Source organism: Psammomys obesus, unplaced genomic scaffold (assembly GCF_907164565.1).
Source record: "Psammomys obesus unplaced genomic scaffold, mPsaObe1.curated_primary_1811, whole genome shotgun sequence".
Taxonomy (NCBI): Eukaryota; Metazoa; Chordata; class Mammalia; order Rodentia; family Muridae; genus Psammomys; species Psammomys obesus.
In genome coordinates this window covers 19,570,281-19,593,214 of record NW_026594428.1, presented here as the reverse complement: position 1 = coordinate 19,593,214, position 22,934 = coordinate 19,570,281, and the positions used below count along the sequence as shown (strand labels likewise).

Sequence of the window (22,934 nt, the reverse complement as noted above, 5' to 3'; positions counted from 1 at the left end):
GGAACCAAAAGACACATTTGCGCATAGTGTAAATGTGCTCTACCTTTGAGGGAAACTGACACTGGCTAGTTTACATATTCTCAAGCCATAACAGGAAGAGACGAGACGGCAGGCCAGCCATAACCAGCAGACAAATAGTCTGTGGCAATGTCAAGCGAAGAGCGGCAGGAGGTGGGACAGTGGCAGCAATGGCTGTGAATAGGCACAACACGAGCTGGAGCTCAGCATCACGGACAGGAGTAGAAAGGGCCCTGAGCTTCTTGATTGAAATGGGCTTACAGCAAGCATTTTATCATTCTGTAGACAGAAAGACTCTGATGGAGTGAGTCAGTCCATACTCCACAAAGCCTTAGGGGACGAAGACCTGAGCTGCTCAGTCACCAAGCACAAAAAAGTGCCAGCACATTTAAAACATGCTCAGTATTTTTTTTCCTCATCATCTGACAAACCAATGCTTCTAACACATGCATAAATATGATTTGAAATAATTACATGATTCAAAAATTACAGGTTTCATTAAAAAATAATTACCCATACTTAGATACAGGAATAAACATCCAAATTTAAGATCATTTGCCCACTTAAGGGCTCATGTGCAGATAAGTTACCACTCCCAGCCTCGGCCCAGTAATGACCATGGCTGGAAAAGACAATTTCCCCTATTGCCTTCCCAAGCTCTTGCGGCTAGATATTACTAATCCTCTATAGTGCATAACCTTTTCCATAAATTCTGAAACAATTCTTAGGTCAATCAATAACCTTGTAAGTAGGAAGACATTCTAGGGGACCACCAAAGGGTTAAAAATAAAGATAAAATAGGGACCTGGGAGTGGAAATCGATAGTGCCCTGCGTGGATCTGCAGGCAGAAGCAATCTCAGGCACTAATACTAAATGCTTCCAACAAAGACCCTGATGAAATTCCCCCAGATCAGTTGAGACTGTAAGGCCTAAGGCTTTGCGGAGTATGGACTGACTCACTCATCAATGGTCTTTCTTTCTACATAATGGTAAATTGCTTGCTGTAAGTCCATTTCAATCAGTGCGGTGCACACTCTACATAGCCGGCATGCTGAGTAAACTTTAATCAATAAACAAACAAAAACAGAATAAGGTACAATGGCCTCCAGTAGGCCAGAAACATTTAAGGCTAATTTCAGTGATGGCTCTGGGACTCAGCGAGCAAGCTAAGCGGCATGCTGTGGGAAGGGTCACTGTTTTCCCCATTTATTGGAACAGACATTTAGGGAAATGACAAGCACATCAGTGTGAATGGAACGTTGGCAATGGGTCAGGGTATTTTGTTGCCACTGCACACTCATGGATAAATCTTCTGGAACATGCAGCCACGGAGGTGGCCGTCAAACACAGCAGGCTGTAGAGTGTGGGAAGCGAAGGACTCAGCGAAAGAGGTTGAGCCCACAGTGACAAGTCCTGCCCTGAGGCTGGGAAACAAGACTGTGCCAGAATCTTCAGCCTGGACAGTTACTTCCAATCAAGATCCTGATAAAATGTGGTTGGTGACACTAAGGTCACTAAGCTTTGGCGTATAACTTCACTAATAGCCTCTAATACAGAATGCTGCCAAAGTGTAGCACTAAATCATGATGTTTGAAAGCATGTGGAAAAACAGGACTATCCAATTCCTTCCCCCTTGTTAGTGTCTCAAACTTCCACACACAGCTGGTCCTAGGTTAAAAAAAATATTCATGTGATTGAGTGGTAAGCAACTGTCAGCTCCACTGTGAGCTATTCTGAGGACTCCTAACATCCACAGGGAATCTTCTGTGTGTTTTAGCAGCAGTTCTACCCTTTGTTCAGAGCCTCACTTCCTTCCGAGAGCCCCCAGTCTCTTGGGTATCACCTGTCTACTCCCCAGGAACTCCCACCCCTCCTCATCCCACACTCTGCCCTGAATCCGGGGTGCCTGGTCCCCTCCCTTCTCTGAGGATCACTGGCGGTGGAATCTGCTTCCTATCAGTTAACCTCTCACCTGTTCCCAGGAGCTCACCCACTCCTACAGCTCAATGCCATGGCCACACTCATTCTCTCCCCCTCTCTTTTCTTTCTTTAGACCCTTCCTTCACCTGGCTTTTCCCCATCTTCAGTAAGGGATTATTCAGTAATGCTCTTTTCAAAGCTATTTCCTGTCTTCCTGCCCCTGCACAACTAATATTTTTCTCTCTTTAGATTTACACATCTATCTCTACGTGAAATGTGTTTTACCCCCCCCCCCACAACACCCTGGTGAAGCAACATGATATGGGTTGTTCGGAGTCCACACAAAAATATCCCCGAGTCTTAACCAAACACACCTGTGGATGTGCCACCGTTTGAAAATTGCTTCTCTAGAGGTAGTGTTTGAGACCAGGTGATACTGGAATTGGGTTAGCCTTAACACAGAGTGATATGGAGTGAGAACAGAAGACAGAAAGATATAAAGGGAAATTGTAGAAAGTACATAGCCTAGGAGACTAGCCAGCATGACTGTAAACCAAGGAAGGCTACAGACTTCTGCTGAAGGCGAGAAACATGTCTTCTGAAGTTACCAGAGAGAGCACAGCCTCATTCACACGGTCACAGGGGACTGCTGGCTAGCACATGGCAAAAGAAGACATCGAGAAATTACCCAGTTGGCAGTAATTTTGCAACAGCTCTAGGAAAGCAATACCCAGACACACCACTACTGAGAAGTGCTGGAAAGGAGATCAGCTGGCCAGCTTTTCCAATGGAAACCTTTCAACACTAGAAGAAGAGGCTCAAGCAAAGCAGGACAGGATGACTAATCTGCCTTTTGGCCCATACTGAACTTGAACACTGCATTATCAGACGTTCATGAGCAGCCCTGTCTTTAAAAGGATCCCTCACTGAGGTCTGCATTGTGCTGCTCTCAGCCAGATCCTTCTTTTCGGGGCTCACAGGACTGCAGGGTTTACAGTTCAAACTTTTTATATCCCTCACACCTGCCTCCCTTGTTGAGCATACTTGCAGTGAAGATCAAATATCCTAGATATCAACAGAGTTTCCTAGGCTCTTGGGTCCTCTATCCATTCTATCATCAACCATAGCTCTCTCCAATATCTAGAACAGCCCCATTTCTGCTTTCCTATACGTGTGTTACCATCTAGACCTCAGTTTCTCATTCTTGCTGCCTTTGATCATAGCAGCAGCCCCAGAATGGTTATGCTTGGTGGCTAAAACACATCCTTTTCTCCAGAGGAGGTTGATCTTCAGGTATCTTGCCATAGCATGCATATCTAAGCCCTCACTATCTACGAGAGCCACTTCAACCTCCTACCCTTTCACCTAGTAAGGGTGCTATGACTCACACGGTATTGCGTATTTTCCAGGACCTGTGGCACACCTTTCCCCCCCTTCAGCACTTAGTGTTATTCATTTCCTTTCTCTGGAATGTCTGCCCCTTCATGGGGTTCCTAACTCTGCTGGCAGCTATTTGGGGCTCAGCTCTCCCATGAGCAGTTTCTAGAAACCTTCTGTACAAGGATCTGGGGCTGTGGCTATCTGACTCCCATGTTCCTCTCCTGGGCTCCCTGCACATGACACAGACACCTAACAGAGCATGGTGTGAAGATTCTTTCATTCTCAGAGACTGGAACTTGGCCTCTATGGGATCAAATTTTAGCACAGATGTTGATAGCAGGCACTCATTAACTCTTTGTTACATGTTCATCCAAAAGTAAAAGTAGGCAACTTAGAGGTGGTAGAGTAAGTCAGTGATGGAGTATTTGCCCAGTACTGGGTGAAAATATAGTTTATAATACTCTGAAATGTCGCTGATGAACTGTGAGGTGGACTCAGATCCAAACCCTGACAGCACGCTCTGCTGGTGAGGCTGCTGTGAACAAATCCTCAGGCAACGCTACCCTCATGAGACAGACTCTGATGCTTGCAGCCAAAACAGCCAGGCGTCTTACCCTTTAACCTAATTCCCAGTCCTTGAAATCTCTTCCAAGGCATTCTCAGCGATGGGTTGTTGCCAGGATTAGAGCACAACATAGCAGAGAGCTGAACCAAAAGAAGAACCCTGCTGTGAATGTGTGCATCCTGACACCAGAGTTTACTGCAGACAGTCAACCTGTACACACGCCACTTTTTGATGACAGATTGCCAGCTTTGATTATGTTTGAATGTATATGGGGGTGTGCATCTGTGAGGCACGAAAGAACGAAGAATAATGAAGTATAAGGAAAGCTTTATGTAAATTAGAGGGGCAACCCAGTGCAGAAAACATATAGAAAAGATAGATTTCTATGAACAAATCTCATTGCATCGACTTAACGTTCAGCCTCTGAAAATCAAAAGTGAAATATAGAAATGGGAATAAACTGAGCATGAGGTGTTGGCAAAACTGTACAAATTGGGATGGCTTTCCGGGACTTTAAAGCTGTAAATTGAGTTTTAATCCCTCAAAGAACGACATATCCTAAAGACCAAAGGAAAACAACAACAAAAATGTCTTCAAGGGTTTTAATGAATCCCAGGAAGTAAGGTTGCATGGAGCTGCTACTCTGGAAATAACAGAGTGCTGTGTGTCACACACTGTAGTGATGGAGAGGTGTGTCACACACACTGTAGTGATGAGAGGTGTGTCACACACACTGTAGTGATGGAGAGGTCACACACACTGTAGTGATGGAGAGGTGTGTCACACACACTGTAGTGATGAGAGGTCACACACACTGTAGTGATGGAGAGGTCACACACTATAGTGATGGAGAGGTCACACACACTGTAGTGATGGAGAGGTGTGTCACACACTGTGGAAAAGGAAAAGGAATGAGTGTTCCCCTGCAGAGGCAGAGAGACTCTGTCAGTGGGAGAAACAGATAGAGGGGAAGGTGGCAGAAGTCAAGGCCCTGGAACCCAGAATCAACCTGGACTTCTCAGGAGTTCTTAGTGTTTATTTTTATGTATGTTCTCCCTAGTGCTATTCACGAAAGAGCCTTAACTGCTAGTGTACCTCAGAGCGGTGGGAGGAACTAGGACCGAGAATAAGAGTATCTTTCATCCAAGAGACTGGAAGTTATCACTGTGCTCAGGACACAACCCTACATGCTGGGCTGAGAGGGCATCATTCTCATGTCCTCAGGTCAAAAAAAAAAGTAGCAATGAATTAAATCTATCAGTTATAATAAAAGTCATGTGTTGATATGAAGCTAATCAGTACAGTAAGGAAAAGAAGAGAAATCATAACTTCTGAGGGACTGTGGTTACCAGACTGAAACAAAACCACAGCAAAAGCCTTGGTTGTAGGGGAAGCCTCAGCATGCCTTCCTCTTCCCGCTGTGCAGCAGTCCCATTCAGAGAGCAGGCCAAGGGCAGCTGGTTTATGGGGAAGTCTCTATTAGAAGAGGAAAAGATGATAAACCTAGAACCTCTCCATTTTCTGCCATTGGCCAGCGTCTGTAAATAACTGCCATCTGCTCACAGGACACTGCTTCACAGTGACAGCCCACAAAAGTGAAAAAGATCTGAGTGTGAATCTCATCAAGATTCACATCACTTCAGAATTACAGGGAAAAAAGGGACACACACACATTCAAATGACACAGTCAGGATGCAGTGAGCAGAAATCAGACTGAATGAGTGATTCCAGTTCCTTAACATATATATATATATATATTTTCCCCCATGGGAGATGGAAAAACAATGGCATAAAACATTTAAAGACATCTAAGATCTCTCCAAGAAAACTGTGCTGTATGGACTTCAGGTAGATCCTTGTTTGACTCAACAGAATTCTCATCTTCCCAACACTATGTACTTCATAGTTTTAGGAAAAATTTCACTTGGGAGCTTTTCCATGTTTGGTATAAAAATAATATCATAAAGTTCTTTTCATTAATAGCTGTAGACTGATATAGATAAAATTATATGATACCCTGAATTTGCATCAAAATCACTTGACAGGTAAGGAACAAAGCATGGGTAGGAATTAAATGAGAAAAAAAAAATAGAATGTAAACTGTTAAATGTGGGGCTTAGATTATTGTTCATATTTGACATCTCTACATGAAATTTGTGATACAAAGTTTTAAAACTAGTGAAAAGCTATTGAAATGAGTTAAGAAAATGAATCGTATGATGTGGGCTGATGATAGAGGCATGCTGAGGCCAGAGGCATTGTTTTTGTTTTGTTTTGTTCTGTTTTCCCCACTGTGAATCTTTCAAGTGTCCAGGTCGCGAAGACCTTCCATAACTTCTGGTAAAGAACAGAAGAGCAGGTGAGACTGTCAACTGACAAGCCCTTCAACATGGAGAACACACTTCAGACAATAATGGATCCCACTGCATTGTGAGGCTCCATCAGGACGAAGGGGCTTGTCAAGCCAAGACCTTGGCTTTGTCAAAAATTGCCAAAGAAGATTAGTTTCTTTCCTCTTATTACTGTTTACTGCAGTGCTAATGTCATGGTTTCAGCTTCTGACTTGAATGGCTGGGCGGCCTAAAGCACCTGTTAAGAGAAGATGGGAAATGACAGTTTCCATCCAGGGAAATCCCATCTGGGATCCTCCATGAGGATCATGCCTCCACTCTGAGGCATTGTCTTTGTTCTAAACAATTGCCCAGGTGAAACCACAGAGCAAACAGCAATATCCTTCTATCATCTTGCATTAAATACGAGATTTGAGTTTACATTGTGGTCTTGTCATCGGTACACGCTCGTTCCTTACCTTTGTAGGAGATGATGGGGTGCTCTGCTCTCTGGCACTGGGCAGGGTCCGGGGTCTCAGGCTGAGCAAGTCTCCACACTCCCAGGCTTGAGAACAGCCATGCAAGGACGCAGGCTCCCTTCATGGTGGGCAAGGGGCCTCTGACTCTGGGAATGTGTCTTCTGTGGAGCTCACCTTCTCCTCATGTGTGAAAGGTACCTACAACATGCAAGAGAGGAATTCTGTGAACAAGAGCTTTATTCCTGATGAACAGCATTTTGTAAAAGTCTCCTATCATAATCTTCTAAGTTTGCAATGTTGAAGACAAGGGATGTTAAAAAACAGAAACAGCATGGGGCTATATGGGTGTGTGTGTGCATGTGTGTATGTGTGTGTATAGTGCAAATGTGTGTTGCAAATATGTGTGTGCATTGGTATGTTGTGTATGAGGTGGGAGATGTGTGTGGTGGATGTGTATCTGTATGGTATGTTTGGTGTTTGTATGGTTTATATGTTCGTGGGAATATGTGGATGTGTGTGTGTGTGTGTGTGTGTATGTGCGCGCGCGCGCGCACAAGTGTATATATGGTTGTGTTTCTGTATAGTGTAGATTGTGCGTATATAGATTGGTTGTGTGTATGTTGGTGTGGTGTGTGAGTGTGTGTAGGTGTGTGTGAGTAAATGAACTACATCTGAGACTATCCCAGCTTAAGCTCTCCTAGGTCACACCCCTCTAAAGTAATGGTGATTAATCACTGTCATCATTGCTGGGGCTTTCCTTGTAAGTCTGTCTTGGCCTGTTTGTGCAAATAGAGTTGGCTTGTAACTTCATCTCACTTTATCATCCATAAGACCCTATTTAATAAGGCTACAGCCTTTGTCTTTTACCAATAATCTGATTAGCATTATTGCTCACAATTCTTGTCAATAATTCTAATAACATTATATATTTAAAGATGATCTATCTGCAAAATTTGTGGCCAAGTGTGCTTCAAACAGAATGTAAGTCTATCTACTACCAGGTTGAATAAAAAGATGAGGCTAGAAGCTGACGCACTTTCAAGACCATGAAAAACACACACTTTACAATAAGGCAGACTTGTACAAATAACCCAAGATCTAACTTTAACAAAAGCAAGAGTGCCTTGGAAGTGAATGGAGGGTGTCGCTGCCATTTAGAAGGATCAAGGATAGCCTCAGTGAGAGGTCAGATTTGAATTTAATATTGAAGAATAAGGAGGGTTTCAAGACATAGGGGTTTCTGGAAGGCCATTCCACAGCAAAGGAAGGACACAGGAGGACATCTGGGGAGTGATGGCAGCAAAAGTGTGCTCTAGAGTGATCCACTGTACTTGGTACAGAAAGCAGGTTATGCCAAGAAAGCTGAAAAGAAAAGTAAAACAGTGTAGACAGGAAGAAGCAGAGAGAACAGAGAGCTGAATGAGTTGGTTTAAATTTGCTGCGTCTGTTCAGAAAAATCACCTGTGGCTGTAGGCTTTGTCAATTACGAGCACAAAGGAGAGAAAGGGTAGAGCTAATGGGTGTGGCTGGTCAGCATGGCCACAGAGTCCAACTTGTCCCCTTCCCCCATCAGGATGGGGTCCTCTGCCTGTGAGTATGGGCTGCCCTGTTGCGGCACTGCTCAGCGAGCCGCACAACAGGAGTCACAACTTCTAATTACCAACCCAGGCCCTACAGCATGACAGCCACTTCCTACCATCCAGAACACATTCTCTGAGGAATGGAGGAATAGGGTCAGAAGTAGAACCTCGTGTTTGTCTCAGGAGAGAGACCACTCAAGTGGTTTGGGGGCTGGAACGCATAAAACCCAGCTTTCCAGCCACCATTGCTGAGACTAAACCTGAAACACACTGAGCACCTTCAGCATGTGTCACAAGCACAGAAAAATAACCCAACTGAGCCCTGCCCAAGCTCCTGAACACCAATGTGTAAACTTATTTTAAAAGGCTATTGTTCTAATCCACTAGATTGTGGAACCAGAGGCGAATGGACTAAAGAGATATAAATGACTATCACGATATGACTGCTTTTCATTTAGATAGTATCCACAGAAGTTCTGCTGTATATAAAATGTAATTATTTGGTATTGCACATGCAAGAATTAAGAAGCTGAATGCATAGTTCAGAGCTTCCCATAAACGCCAGGTCAGGCGATAAGGAAAAAATAAAAATCAAAAGTAGCATGTAAAGCCTCAAAGGGTTTAAATGATAAATGAGGTCAATCTTCATTCAGGGGAGGTCCGATAGGCAAGGAGAAGGACACATTAGATGGGAAAGATCACTGGATTCTTCCCAAAAGTAATCAACGGGCAACACTTAGGGATTTCCACAGGAAAGGAGACAGAATCCACACAGCAAGAAACAAGGGTATTAGTGGTCTGAGAGGAGTAGAACCAATTTAGCTCCTCCTTACGTTAGGTGACCAATAAAATGCAGCAACATAAGATTTGCAATCAAAGACTGGAAGTTTTTAGGAATGCAAGAGCAATTGACAATCAAACACATGATGAATGAAATGTAGCAGTCAGTGGAAGAGTATACTGTTTGGGGCATGTAAGGGAGAGAGGCCATTTTCCTGGGGGAGATTGGTTACACTGACAGTGGGCTGCGAGAGAGGCCATTGCAGCCACCTCAGCTCCCTTGCCTTGTGCTCCTGTGCACACCGCCTTCCCATGCTACGCACGCCACAACAGAAGTCCAGTAGAAAGACCTTCATCCATCACCACCCCTTAATTTCAGACTTCCAGACTCCAGCACTATGAAAAATAATGTATTTCCTTGAAGAAATCGCCCAGTTTCTGAGATGATTTTATAGAGCAAGGAAAAGGACTAACCCACAGATAATTGAATACAGTCCATCTTCTGAGAAGGTTGCGCAGAGAAGAGGTTGTGGATATAAAAGGGGGAAGGTGAAGGCGGCCCCTGCCCGCCATCTGAGCACTTAGGAAGGTTGGCTGGAAGATTATGAGGTCAATGCCAGCAAGGACTGCATAGTGAAACATTGTTAAATAATAAATAAATGATGAATAAACAATAAATAGTAAGCAAATAAATAGAGAAGAGATATCATATGAGCAAAGACCCAGAAACACTTGCAAGAAGCAGCTATTAGAATAAAAAAACTAGTTGGTGAAGGGAGAAAAAGTTTCATCTTTAAGGATCAGTGAAGATTTACAAATTACAATATATATAATCATATAATATGTTATAAAAATAATTTGTATTTATCTATTTTTAAATCTTATAATATATTGCATATTATGTAAATATTAATATATAATATATATAATATGTAATGTGTATAAGATTTAGAAATAAAGGAAAACATCAAGTTAGTAGTGTATCCAATGTAACAGTTTCTAAATAATTTTAGTCAAATAAATAGGAATTCCTGATGGCTAAATAACTAGTGGTGATGAGAACGTTAAGCAGTAGAAAATTTAAGGGAGTTAAACTTTGGTATTGCTAAAAGCAACTAGATCTGAGCATCTCTCCTTCACACGTTGTTTACTGATTGTCAACTATATACACATCACTCCATGTGTGTATGAATATGAAGAGCGACCAAGCAGTGTAGTGTAGAGGAGGCAAGCCTTAGAGCACCAGTAAGCACCAATGAGGGCATAGAAGAAGGCAATGAAGAAGCAGAGCAACGAGACTCACAGAGACTAAGAATTCTAGAGCAGGTCAAAGATTACAAAGGTCAATATTGTAAAAGATGCTAAATGTTCTCATTGGATAAAATGCTTAGGTAGAGAAAGAAACAGATGAAGGGACTGCAGATCAAAGCAATGAGGGAAGAGCTTCTGGAAGAGGAAGAGGGAAAAAGAATGTGGAGGTGGGAGGAGAGATGGGTAGAAAAACAAATGGGGAGCCAGAGGCACAGCTAATGAACCCTGTACACAGAGAACTGTAATACATGCAGGTTCACAGCTGCTAAGGTTTCCTGAGTTAAAATATTGAGAGTATTTTTTTCCCATTAGAGGACAATCTAGAACCCCACTGTGAAACAGCCCATCTTCCCTTCCTTTTCCTCCTGGCATGAGATGGAAGCCATAAAATATCAGCAATTGATGGATCTTAAAATACACAAGACTGAGCAGGCATTTCCTGAGAGCCTACTAGCCACACAAGCCAGAGGTGAGATCTCTTCTAGGCCGTAACCATTCCTATGTATCAGCTCCCAATACACAGACAAAACTTCTTACCTGGAATCCCCAGTGGACATACCTAGCAGAATCCCGAAAACATTCCCTACCAGGTAACATATAACCACCACACTGTTCTAAGAACCAGAGAAGGCAACAGAAACCAAGGGATAAAACAGCCATCCAACAAAGAAAACGCCAAACATATAATTGAAACAAAGAAACTGCCAGAAATACAATCCTCCCAAACCCAGAAGCCTACACACCAGTGTAAAAACACAATCAATAACCAGGACAAAATTTCCCTGCTAGAGCCCAGCAACCCTACTTCAGTAGGCTCTTAGAATGTAGCTGAAGCACAAGACAGGGACCTTAAAAAAGCCTTTATGAATATGATAGAGGTCCTTAAAGAGGAAACGAGTAAATACATTAAAAAAATCAATGAAGACACAAAGAGTGGAAGGGAATGAATAAAGCAATTGAAAACATAAAGGGGGAAATAGAATTAATAAAGAAAACCCCAAACTGAGGGAAATCTGAAGAAGAAAAATCAAGGAACTTGAACAGAAACCTAAGGAAAATGTCACAAACACTATGCCAGAGATGAAAGAAAAAAGAAAGGCATAGGAGACAAGATAGAAAAATGGATACATCACTCAAAGAGAAAATTAAACTAAAAAGCTCCAAGCATAAAACATCCCGGAAATATGGGACGCTATGAAAAGGCCAAATATATGAATAATAGGAATAAAGGAAGGAAAAGAAACACAAGTCAAAGGCACAGAAAATAATTTCAACAAAATCATAGAAGAAATTTTCTGAAAACTAAAAGAGATGTGTATCAAGGTACAAGAAGCATACAGAACACCAAATATACTGAACCAGAAAAGAAATTCCATATACTAATCAAAACACTAAATATACAGAACAAAATAGAGTATTAAAGGCTTCAATAGTAAAAGACCAAGCAACATATAAAGGCTGGCCTATAAGAATAACACCTGAGTTCTCAAAGGAGCTTTTAAAAGCCAGAAGGGCCTATACAGAGTTCTACAAACTCTAAAAGACCACAAATTCCGAACCACACTACTCTACCCAGAAAAGCTTTCAATCACAGTAGACACAGAAAGACATTGCAATGTAATTCAAAATTTAAGCAGTATCTGCCTACATATCTAGCCCTACAGAAGGCACTAGAAGGAAAACTTAAATCTGAAGAGATAAACCACACCAAAGAAAATACATGAAAGAATTAATATCACACCTACAATAAAAAAATGTAGGAAAACAAAAAGTAAAAAATTCAGTAACAACAGGAACCAAGAAACACTGCCTATTGATTATTCTCATTATGTGTAGGCTCAATTTCCCAATAAAAAGACACAAATGCAATTCCCATCAAATTGCCAACACAATTCTTTACAGACCTGGAAAGAAAAATTCTCAACTTCGTATGGAATAACAAGAAAACGAGAATTGCTAAAACAATCCTCTACAATAAAAGATCTTCTGGAGGTATCTCCATCTCTGATCTCAAGCTGTACTATAGTGCAACAGCTATAAAAACTGCATAGTACTGGCATAGAAACAGAATGGTGGATCATGGAACCGAACAGAAGACCCAGAAATAAACCCACACACTTATGGACACCTGATTTTCGACAAAGATGCCAAAACCATACAATGGAAAAAAGATAGCATCTTTAACAAATGGTGCTGGTCCCACTGGATGTCTACATGTAGAAAAATGCAAATAGATCCATACTTATCACCCTGCACAAAACTGAAGTCCAAGTGGATCAAAGACCTCAACATAAAACCAGACACATTAAATTGGCTAGAAAAAAAAGTGGGGAATACCCTAGAACTCATTGGTACAGGAGAAAACTTCCTGAACAGAACACCAACAGCACAGGCTCTAAGAGCAACAATCAATAAATGGGACCTCATGAAATTGAAAAGCTTCTGTAAAGCAAAGGACACCGTCATCAAAACAAAATGACTGCCTACAGATTGGGAAAGAATCATCACCAACCCTTTATCTGACAGAGGACTCATATCCAATATATATAAAGAACTAAACAAGCTGAAAAGCAACAAACCAAGTAATCCACTTAAAAAATGGGGAACAGAGCTAAAGAGAGAATTCTCTCTAGAGGAATATCGAATGGCAGAGAAGCACTTAAAGAAATGTTCAACCTCATTAGCCATTAGGGAAATGCAAATCAAAACAACCCTGAGATTTCACCTTACACCCATCAGAATGGCCAAGATGAAAATCTCAAGGGACAACACATGCTGGAGAGGTTGTGGAGAAAGGGGAACCCTCCTCCACTGCTAGTGGGAATGTAAACTTGTACAACCACTCTGGAAATCAATCTGGCACTTTCTCAGACAACTAGGAATAGCGCTTCCTCAAGATCCAGCCATACCACTCCTAGGCATATATCCAAAAGAGGCTTAAGTACACAAAAAGGACATTTTCTCAACCATGTTTGTAGCTGCCTTATTTGTAATAGCCAGAAGCTGGAAACAGCCCAGATGCCCCTCAACTGAAGAATGGATGCAGAAACTGTGGTACATCTATACAATGGAATATTATTCAGCAATGAAAAATAAGGAAATCATGAAATTTGCAGGTAAATGGTGAGACCTGGAAAGGATCATTCTGAGTGAGTTGTCCCAGAAGCAAAAAGACACACAGGGTATATACTCACTCATATAAACATACAACTTAGAATAAACCCATTAAAATCTGTACATCTAAACAAACTAAGCAAAAAGAGAGGATCCTAACTAAAAGGCTCAATCCCCATCCTGAAAGGCAAAGAGGATGGACATCAGAAGAAAAAGAAAATAGGAAACAACCTCGGAACCTGCTACAGAGGGCCTCTGAAAGCCAGAAGAAAACAGGAAACGACCTGGGAACCTGCCACAGAGGGCCTCTGAAAGCCTCTGCAGTATAGACTGTCAAAGCAGATGCTGAGCCTGATGGCCAACTGATGGGCAGAGTGAATGGAATTTTATGTAAGAAGTGGGAAATAGTAAGAGCTGGAGGGGACGGGAACTCCACAAGCAGAACAACAGAACAAGATAATTTGAACACAGGGAACTTCCCAGAGACGCATACTCCAACCAAGGACTATTCGTGGAGATAACCTAGAACTCCTGCACAGATGTAGCCCATGGCAGGTCAGTGTCCAAGTTGGTTGCATATTAATGGGAAGAGGGACTGCCTCTGACATAATCTGATTGGCCTGCTCTTTGATCACCTCCCCCTGAGGGGGGAGCAGCCTTACCAGACCACGGTAGAGGACAATGTAGCCACTTTTGATGAGAACTGATAGACTAAGATCAGAAAGGAGAGGAGAACCTCCAATATCAGTGGACTTGGGGAGTGGCATGCATGCAGAAAGGGGAGGAGGGAGGGGCTTATGGGGGGATAAAAAATGAATAAAGTGTAATTAATAAAATAAAAGACACAAACTAACAGAATAAATGTGAAAATAGGATTCATATTTCTGCTGCATCTAACTCAAATGGCTGAGATGTATTTAAAGAAATGTCCATCATTAGTCATCAAGAAAATGCAAATCAAAACTACTTGGAGATTTCATCATACACTGATCAGAATGGCCAAGGTCAATAAAATAAGTGACAGTTCATGAAGGCAAGAATGTGGCATAATGGGAACACTCTTCCATTGCCAGAGGGAATACAAACTCATACAAAAATGCCCTGTTGAAATCAGTGTGGCAATTCCTCAGAAAGATAGGAATCAACCTCCCTCAAGATGCAACTATACTACTCTAAGGAATATAGCCAAATGATGCTTCATCCTATTTCAGAGATGCTTGCTCAACCATGTTCATTGTTGCTTTATTAATAATAGCCAGAAACAGGAAACAACCTAGATGTCTGTAAATGGATAAATGTATTTTTTATAAATGTTATACATTTACACAATGGAATATAGTAATATATTCCACCTTCAGAAAATGAAATCATGAAATTCACAGGTAAATGGATTTACCTAGGAAAAGTCATCCTGAATGAGGTAACCCAGACCCGAAAGACAAATATGATATATATTTGATTATATTGAATATTGGCTGTTAAGTCAATGACAATCAAGCTACTATTTGTAGCACCTCAGAAGTTAGATATAGAGTAAGCAACTTGGAAGAAGGACACTTGTCCTTGGGAAGAGGAAATAGAATAGATAGTGTTTGATGAACAAGAAGTATGGACTTGAGGGGGAGTAGCAAAGCTTCAGGCTTTGTATTTTTACATGATTTCTGAATGTGCAAAGCAGTAGGTCTCTGCATCTATATCTATTTTTTTGTGCTTCTTCTTGGGCTCATTCTCTTCTGTTGCTTTTGTACTATTTTGATTTTATTTTCTTTCCTATTATATTTTATTATCATCCCTTAGAGGTCTGCTTTTATTCTAGCCAGAAACAGAAATGGGTAGATTTAGGTGGGATGTGAAGTGAGCAGGAACTGCAAGGAGTACAAAGAGAGAAAAACATAAAAGAAAAATAGAGATGACTTAGATATATCTAAGACTAAGGATATATCTTAGATATATGCTTAAGACTAAGGATGTTTGGAGTAGCCATGTTGGCTGCTCTCGGAGGGATGCAAGGAGCTGCCTCAGCTCGATGTGAGAACAAACCCAACCTAGCAATAAGATAGAACAAGAGCAGGTACTCATGGCAACAGCCCTCAGTCCATTCTAATTCAATGGAAGATGTGATGCCAGCATTTATATCCACAGTTGCCACCCAAAACACTATCACCAATGACTCTGGAAGAGCACACTCCACACAGTACCGCCCTATCGTTACCTGCTAAATGGAACTCAACTCCATGAGATGCTAAGACTAAAGCTGGTCAGTCTGCCTGGATTAAGCCAACAGAGAGTGCCATTAACTATTAGTCAATTGCTTGTTACTGTGACAAACTATCTGAGACAATCTGTACAAAAGGAGAGACAATTTTGGCTCATGCTTTCAGTGGTTTCAAGTCTGATCACTTAGCTCTACTCCTTTCAGTCTGTGACAGCAGGATACCTCAGAGTGTGAGCTGCTAGCAGAGTGGGCCTCTGACTCCATGGCAGCCAAGGCAAAGAGCTTTCAAGGAGCCAGTGACTAACATCCCCTGCCAGGCCATATACCACCAGCATTTCACTTCCATCTCTTAGGACCAAGCTCCTGAGGGTCTACCACTCTACACTACTGCCATGTGCAGAGGACCATGCCTTTACACAAGGGCCTTGTGGACACTCATGATCCAAGCTCCAGCAAGTGCCTACCATATCGACCAGCATCCTTTGTTTACAATCAATCTTTTTTTTAAGATTTATTTACTTCTTTGACATTTATGGGTACTCTATCTGCATATATGCCTGGATGCCAGAAGAGGGCTTCAGATCCTGTTATGGATGGTTTTAAGCCACCATGTGGTTGCTAGGATTTGAACTCAGTACCTCTGGAAAGGGGGCCAGTGCTCCTAACCACTGAGCCATCTCTCCAGCCCTACAGTCAATCTTACTGTGCTAAACAGAGCCTTAAAATCTTTGTCTCCTGAATGAAGTCAGAGAGCAACAGCTCAAGTGGCCACATAATGTTAGGGAATTGGGACATGAGGGAATCACCATGGAGATGAGAGCACAGCTGAAAGCAACATGGAGTCTGGGATGAATGAGGAGACTCATTGTGCTTGCTATGGGAAACCTCCAGAAGCACACTCAATGGCAGGTAGTCTTTAGGGCTTAATTTGCAGAATATAATGACACTTCTTTTTTCCTAGAATAAATTGATACACATTGCCACCATGGTGAAGTGACAAAAAAAAACACTCACAGTCTTTATGTAGAATCTTGTTTTCTGAACCTTCACCATAGAAAGCCCGCTCCACAGAGATTTCCTTCTGGGTAGGATCAGTTTGAGTAGCAGATTAAGTCTTCCTTCTAATGGCTGAAATGCCATCTCCTAAGGAGGCACAGGATCTCTTGCCTCAGAGACTGGAGTGCTATCTGCTGCAGGACACTCAGTATTAGGTCTACTGACATTTCAGCAAGGTGATTCTTGGACCAGGGCTTTTAGGTGCATGAACCAACATCCCATGCCTCCACCCATTTTGGCGAACAAAAAAACACTTCCAAGAATTTCCAAATTGTCCCTTGCTGATAACCCCTCATTTATATTTGTCAAAACCTTTCTTTTCTTAGAACTCAAACTATCATCACTACACAAAATATACTTATATACGTCTCCCAACTGAGTTTGTATTAAATCATTTCAGTACTTTGTCAGTAAAATTGAAAGCCATGTTAATTATAACTATTTGCTGCATTTTGGGAACCTTATTTTGGAAGGCTTTTTATAGAATCAAAGTCACTAAAAGTTTCTCTTATAACATCCTACCAGTTCTAGAAAATTAAATATATATCAAGCAAGTTAATAAAAAAATGTCTTTGTTGTTATGACAATATATTATAGAAGGCAAATCTGGATTGTGACATCTACGCATTTTAGAGCATTTACTTTAAAACCCCTGAATTTTTTCCTTTGGTTTCCTTATGTGGGAGGATCACTTTATAAGCTGGATCTAAATAAGCACAACTCTGTATAAAAGTGTTTGTGCGATAAATAACATTTCCCGTTCTCACCCACACTGCAGCTGAATAGACATGGGGACAGAAAATAACTGTTCCTTTTAGAAAATAAAAATGCTGTCAGATCAAAAAGAAATCAAAAGAATGAATGTTTAAATAGAAGCTTTCTTTAAGGAGCAGTATCTAACCAGTTATTAATAAAAACAGATCCAACACAAGCTTAATGTATATCCTTTCAGGGGGGTATGGGTGGCTTCTAAACCGAATTGTGAAATTTAGATGTAGCCAGATCTTCTGGCACAATTCAGAGACACAAAGCCCTCCTTCCTTATCATGCACCTTACCCAGTGGCATCTATGATCGCGTTGGTGGGTGGACAAAGAAGTCAAGATAGTGAGCTAATCCAGGAAGGTGGCTTCAGCAAGGATTCAAAGCCATGCCCCAAGCTCACCAAAAACACAGCAGTCCTGTCCCTGAGAGTTGAAGCTGATGAGGGAAGTCCTGGCTGCACCTGTGCCACCTAACAGCAAGCTACAGGTCCTGTTAGCTCAGAAGCACAGACAGGCAGATTTCTAGAAGGGGACAGTCAGCACTGCTGAAGTGGCCATGTTTCAAATAGTCATCCCATCCCTTGCCACTGCTTGAGACATTCAGTGAGCTAGCCAAAGTGCAGCATCCAAACCCTCCTCCCAGCCCATGCACTACAGCCATGACACCGCCAGACACGGGAACTCTTCCAGCCTGCAACTGCTGTTAGGGCAAAAGCCTGCCCTATTCCACACCCTCTGAATTCCCCTCCTGCTTCTTTGAACTCTTCAAAAAATTCTGCACTTTTTACCAATAACCAACTCCATCCCCACGGTGCATCCTAAAAAGCCCGGCAGCTTTCAGACTCTCTGGAGTAACTCACAGGAAACGCTGCAAACTCGTTTGTATGTTGCTGATATCATGGTGCTCAACCTCAGCTCAAGTTATCCATGCATTAAGGAGGAAACAGTTTTCTGTTTCCACACACAGCAAGCACCCGCTCCAGCCAGCTTGGTAGCTCCTGCCTAGAACCCTCCACAACAACTCCAGTGCATGGCAGTTGACCACTTCCGTATCAAAGATTTATCTGGATAGTCTCCTAACAGTTATGTGTCTACCTTTCTACTTCTTTTTATTATAAGCCCTGGTTTGAACTCATACTCTGGGTGCCAAGTTCATGTGTCCCTGCATACTGCATGGGCTGCATGAACATGTCAAAAGAACAGAGCTAATCTTTGGTTAAGCGTTGTGACTCAGCCATCTCTTGCCACAGAGAGAGTCACATTGTGAGTCGGCTTAGCCCCTTGGTCCACACGAGACAATGAATCAGTCACTCCCAGAAGTTGGATAGCCAAAGGAGATTTCAAAAATATCTGCCTATCGACTCCCTTTGTAGCTGACAAAGCAAAACCGCCACCACATTCTATAATGTACATAAGATCAAATGTGAGTGGCGAAGCACATCAAAATGAGCCCTGCAGACCCCTGGCTTTGTGCTGATTAAGTTGGCCTTTCTGTTTGAGTCTATAAAGCTACCCACTTATAACCAAGGGATTAGGTGGATTGAGTCACTTCAGTCCTGTCTGCAAAGTAAATACTAGGAGGTGAGCCACAAGACTAGCCAGGAGACACACTCACAGAATGTTGTTAGTTGAGGCAGCCATATTAACATGTGTTGTTCCTTCGTGCTGTGCTCCATGGTTGCAGTGAGGATGGAAAGGACGCTGTTTCAGAACTCCCAGGAAGGGTTTCTGATTGTCAAACAGGTAAAAAAAATTCTTAGGTTTAATATTCATCATTTTAAAATAGATTATTTGTGTACATGTTGTTAATATAAAACAAGAGTTCAAAACAAGATCTTCCAAGGAGGGATTCCTTTATGTGGAAACAAAGATAGGAGCTGTGGCTTTTTGACAGAATTGAAATGAAAGTTCAGGGCAGCAGGAAGAAATGATCCAGGAAACCCAAAGCCTTTCATGCTCAGCACAGGAAGGAAGGTATAGAATGAGTCCCTGCTTTCTCTTTGCTGCAGTATAAATATTCTAGGTACTCAGCAGAAAATGGAATTAAATGAAGAGTTGGAAAAACCATAATAGTAAGTTAACACAGTGTTCAAACCAATAGATGTCTGGACACATTTCCAAAATTGTGACTGGACACCGTTATAAGAGAAATACATTGAGATTAAAGCTTCCGTGTTTTTTATTGAACCTAAAGAGGAAATCAGAATAGCTATCACATATTAAACCTTCAATTTTATATACATTTTTAAAAATCAAACCCCTTTGTATTATTGTAATCCATGCATCCTAACTGCCAAGGTTCAGCCAAAAGCAATTTACCATACATGATTAGTGAAATGATTGTAAAAGTACTTTAACAAAAACACTTATCAGACCCACACCGAGAAAGACATCCGGCTGCCACCCTCAGCTACTAACTAAGAGCCAAGTATTGTCCAGAGAGTTCTACCATATCTGCACTCCAATGAGAAGGAATTTTATGGCTGTAGAAAACGACCTCATGGTATAAAGTGGGAAAAAGCAAACATTAAACTATTTTATACATTTCAATAATAGTTCAGCTCCAGTGACCTAATTTTATACCTCTCTTCAAATGAACGTGTTATTACGCTTTTGCCTTCTTCCCCCTGTTTAGCTCCAGATCGCCCAGAGGAACGATAAAAAATAAATGAAGTCCATTAGATAAAATTATTATTTGCTCAAAGACAATATTAATTTTATCTGTCAGCAGGTTTTAAAACTAAGTGAAAGTTCATTCATTCTCCTCCTGCTAGCTAAACCAAGAGCACTTTCTAAGAAAATAAAGTTATTTTTAAATAATGTAGCCTTTAGTCAATGTAACCACCTGAGCAATTTCTAAAGGACATGCATGGCTTCATTTCCTAAGGCAGGAGACACATGAAGTACACATTACAGTAGTCAAGTTGTAAGCGACTCTCATGGGCCACACAGGGACAGCACCTTCTGGGAGAAAAATAAAAAATAAAAACCCTTGTGGAGTCAACATCACCGGTCACTGCTTCATTGCCACATCCAGTGACCTTATGCAACTGGACATCTTCATGACCCTGGTGATGTGCCCAGTGCTGTAGAATAGTTCCTAAGACCTTGTCTTCCTGGAATCCATCGCACCCTAACATCCCTCTCTCCACACTATACCTGGAACTTCTCTTCCTTCTTGTAAACGAAGGTGCACACCCATCCCTTTGGATGGGATGTTGGTTTTCCTTACTCAACCAGCACACCCTTGTGATTTGGGGTGGCTTTACATACACTTACTAGCTAGCAAGTCAAACACAATCCCCACTCAGTGTAATGTAGATCTATAAATAAAAGGGGGTATTTTCAAACAAGCAGCCCAGCAGAGCCTGATCGACCAGGGTCCTGTGAGCTGTCTTGACTGTCTGCATGCATACTACCTATGATAGACAGGAACACATGTATTCAGGGTTCCAACTCACCGTCCAAGGACTCACCCACCATTCCTATTCTTTCATCTTCCCCAAACCCTGAAATTTCTCCTGGTTTTGTTTGGATTACTTCCTCTAGCATCTATGTAGCCATTCTTTTTTTTTTCTGCTTTCTTCCCCGCCCCCAGCCTGCCTCCCCCAATCCACTTGAGTACATTAGCACTTATTTCTGCTATAGACTTCATCCTCCCAAACTAAAATTACTGCTCTCGGTCTCATTTAAAGCAAGGCTGCAAAGCCTCAGTTTCTGGGCCTTATAGAGTAGACATTTAGCATCTGCGAGCCAAGGTGGTATATGCATGCACACTACCATTGCTAGGGTGCATACGCTGTCATTAAAATGCTATGCATGCCTCCCTTTTTTCCATGACTCTGCCATTCATTGTCACAGATGTTTTATCCCCTATTAAAATTCTCTTAACATCTGGTCCAAATATATGAATTCCCATGGTTTTGAGAAATGTCCTTTCTAAATGTCATAATTTTCCAGTTAATGGTCAAAGGGATGAAGGGATTATTACAGGCAGACGAGCTGAAAAGAGGAGTTCTCGGAGGCCTGGAACTATGAGAACAGAAGGGAGCTTTGGCCACGCACACAAGCCCTTGGGGTCTAGGTAAGTAATTCCAGTTCTAGTCGTTCATCAGAACCACATGAAACAACAGGAACAAAGAGGAGACATTATCATTCAGGGAAGAGTAACTTTATTAAAGTAATTATTCTAGCTTGAAATATAAATATCATGAAATATTACCAGATGAAAACATTAGACCGTTAACACACTTAGGAAAAAAAATAGACTGTTTAGTGAAAAATTCCCTGTTTTCAGAGTCTACAAAGGACACTGTGCCTACTTGATATCAGATGTGGAAAGTGAATACTTTGTTTACCTGACTGTTACAATCCTGTCTGTCAAAACTAAATCAGACCTCAAGAGCATTAATAAGTTTGTGGCAAGTATGCACAAAAAGAATAAAACACACATCATAAAATGAAAATTAATGAGATCTTAATGATTCTAGTGGCTAATGAAGAATAATGAATATGAAATAGCAAGATATGTAGTAGTAGATGGAATTTGTATATGTATTTCCTGTAAATAATCTTATAGCACACACACTGTCACCCATTCTTAGTTTCCAAACAGGGAGGTGTGAGGCCGTGACATTTTCGTAAGTATGCCTCCTGCCATGCTGCTGTCCTGAAGGTACAGTCCTCATTTCTACAGTGAATGTGTTTCACTGGGAGTGGAACTTGGCTCAGCAGCCACAGGCTCACTGATCTTGGAGGTGCAGACCTCATTGACCAAACTTAAGCCTAGATTAAAGCCTGCCAGAGTTCCAGCCCTTGCAGGAGTCTGCAAAGGCCACTTCAGTTTTCTGTTACCTTCTATCATCTGTCAACTTGTGCCTAAAACCACATGTATCCATGTCTTCACTTGTACTTACTTAATACAAGGAAACGTCTTTAAACTGGTCCAAACAAGCCACTGATAGCACCACTCCTCAGCCCTGTTTTCTGCCCAGTCTCCCTCTTAAGAGTTGGAATCATATTTTTATTGTTCTAATATGCCCACTAAGATGCTAACCCATGAGTTAACTTTGTCATTACCGCTCCAAATAGGCACCAGGAAGAATCCTTTGGTTGCCTCCCTTGCCACAGATACACATTAACCCTGTCCTCTCACTTTACCCCCTCCTGGGTTTGCAGGAGATGAACTGATCACTGGGCTTTGCACCAATGATTTCTGTTTCTTTGTTTTTTGGTGCTACAACCAGCGACAACTACAAAGGAGTTTGATAAAGGGAGTATAGCTGTAATCCTTCAGTAGTTCCCCAGGCAACCTTCCAAAAGTAAAAACCACTGGCCCTACCCAAAGCCCTTTTCTGTGGCCAGCCCAGCTATCCTGCATCTTTCTTTTTCAGCTCTCTCATTTTCCATAGGCCAGCCAGAC

General features: G+C 41.7%; 1 protein-coding gene across 2 annotated transcripts in view; it reads right to left on the bottom strand.

Moving 5' to 3' along the window:
• Positions 1-22,934, bottom strand: part of Sema5a (semaphorin 5A) — a 424,233-nt gene that overhangs the window by 279,453 nt on the left and 121,846 nt on the right. For both annotated transcript variants that reach the window (XM_055618999.1, XM_055619000.1), the window contains one exon: positions 6,694-6,891. In XM_055618999.1, coding sequence (XP_055474974.1) covers positions 6,694-6,817 — 124 coding nt within the window. In that variant the 5' untranslated portion in view covers positions 6,818-6,891. The remainder of the gene's footprint in view (positions 1-6,693; positions 6,892-22,934) is intronic.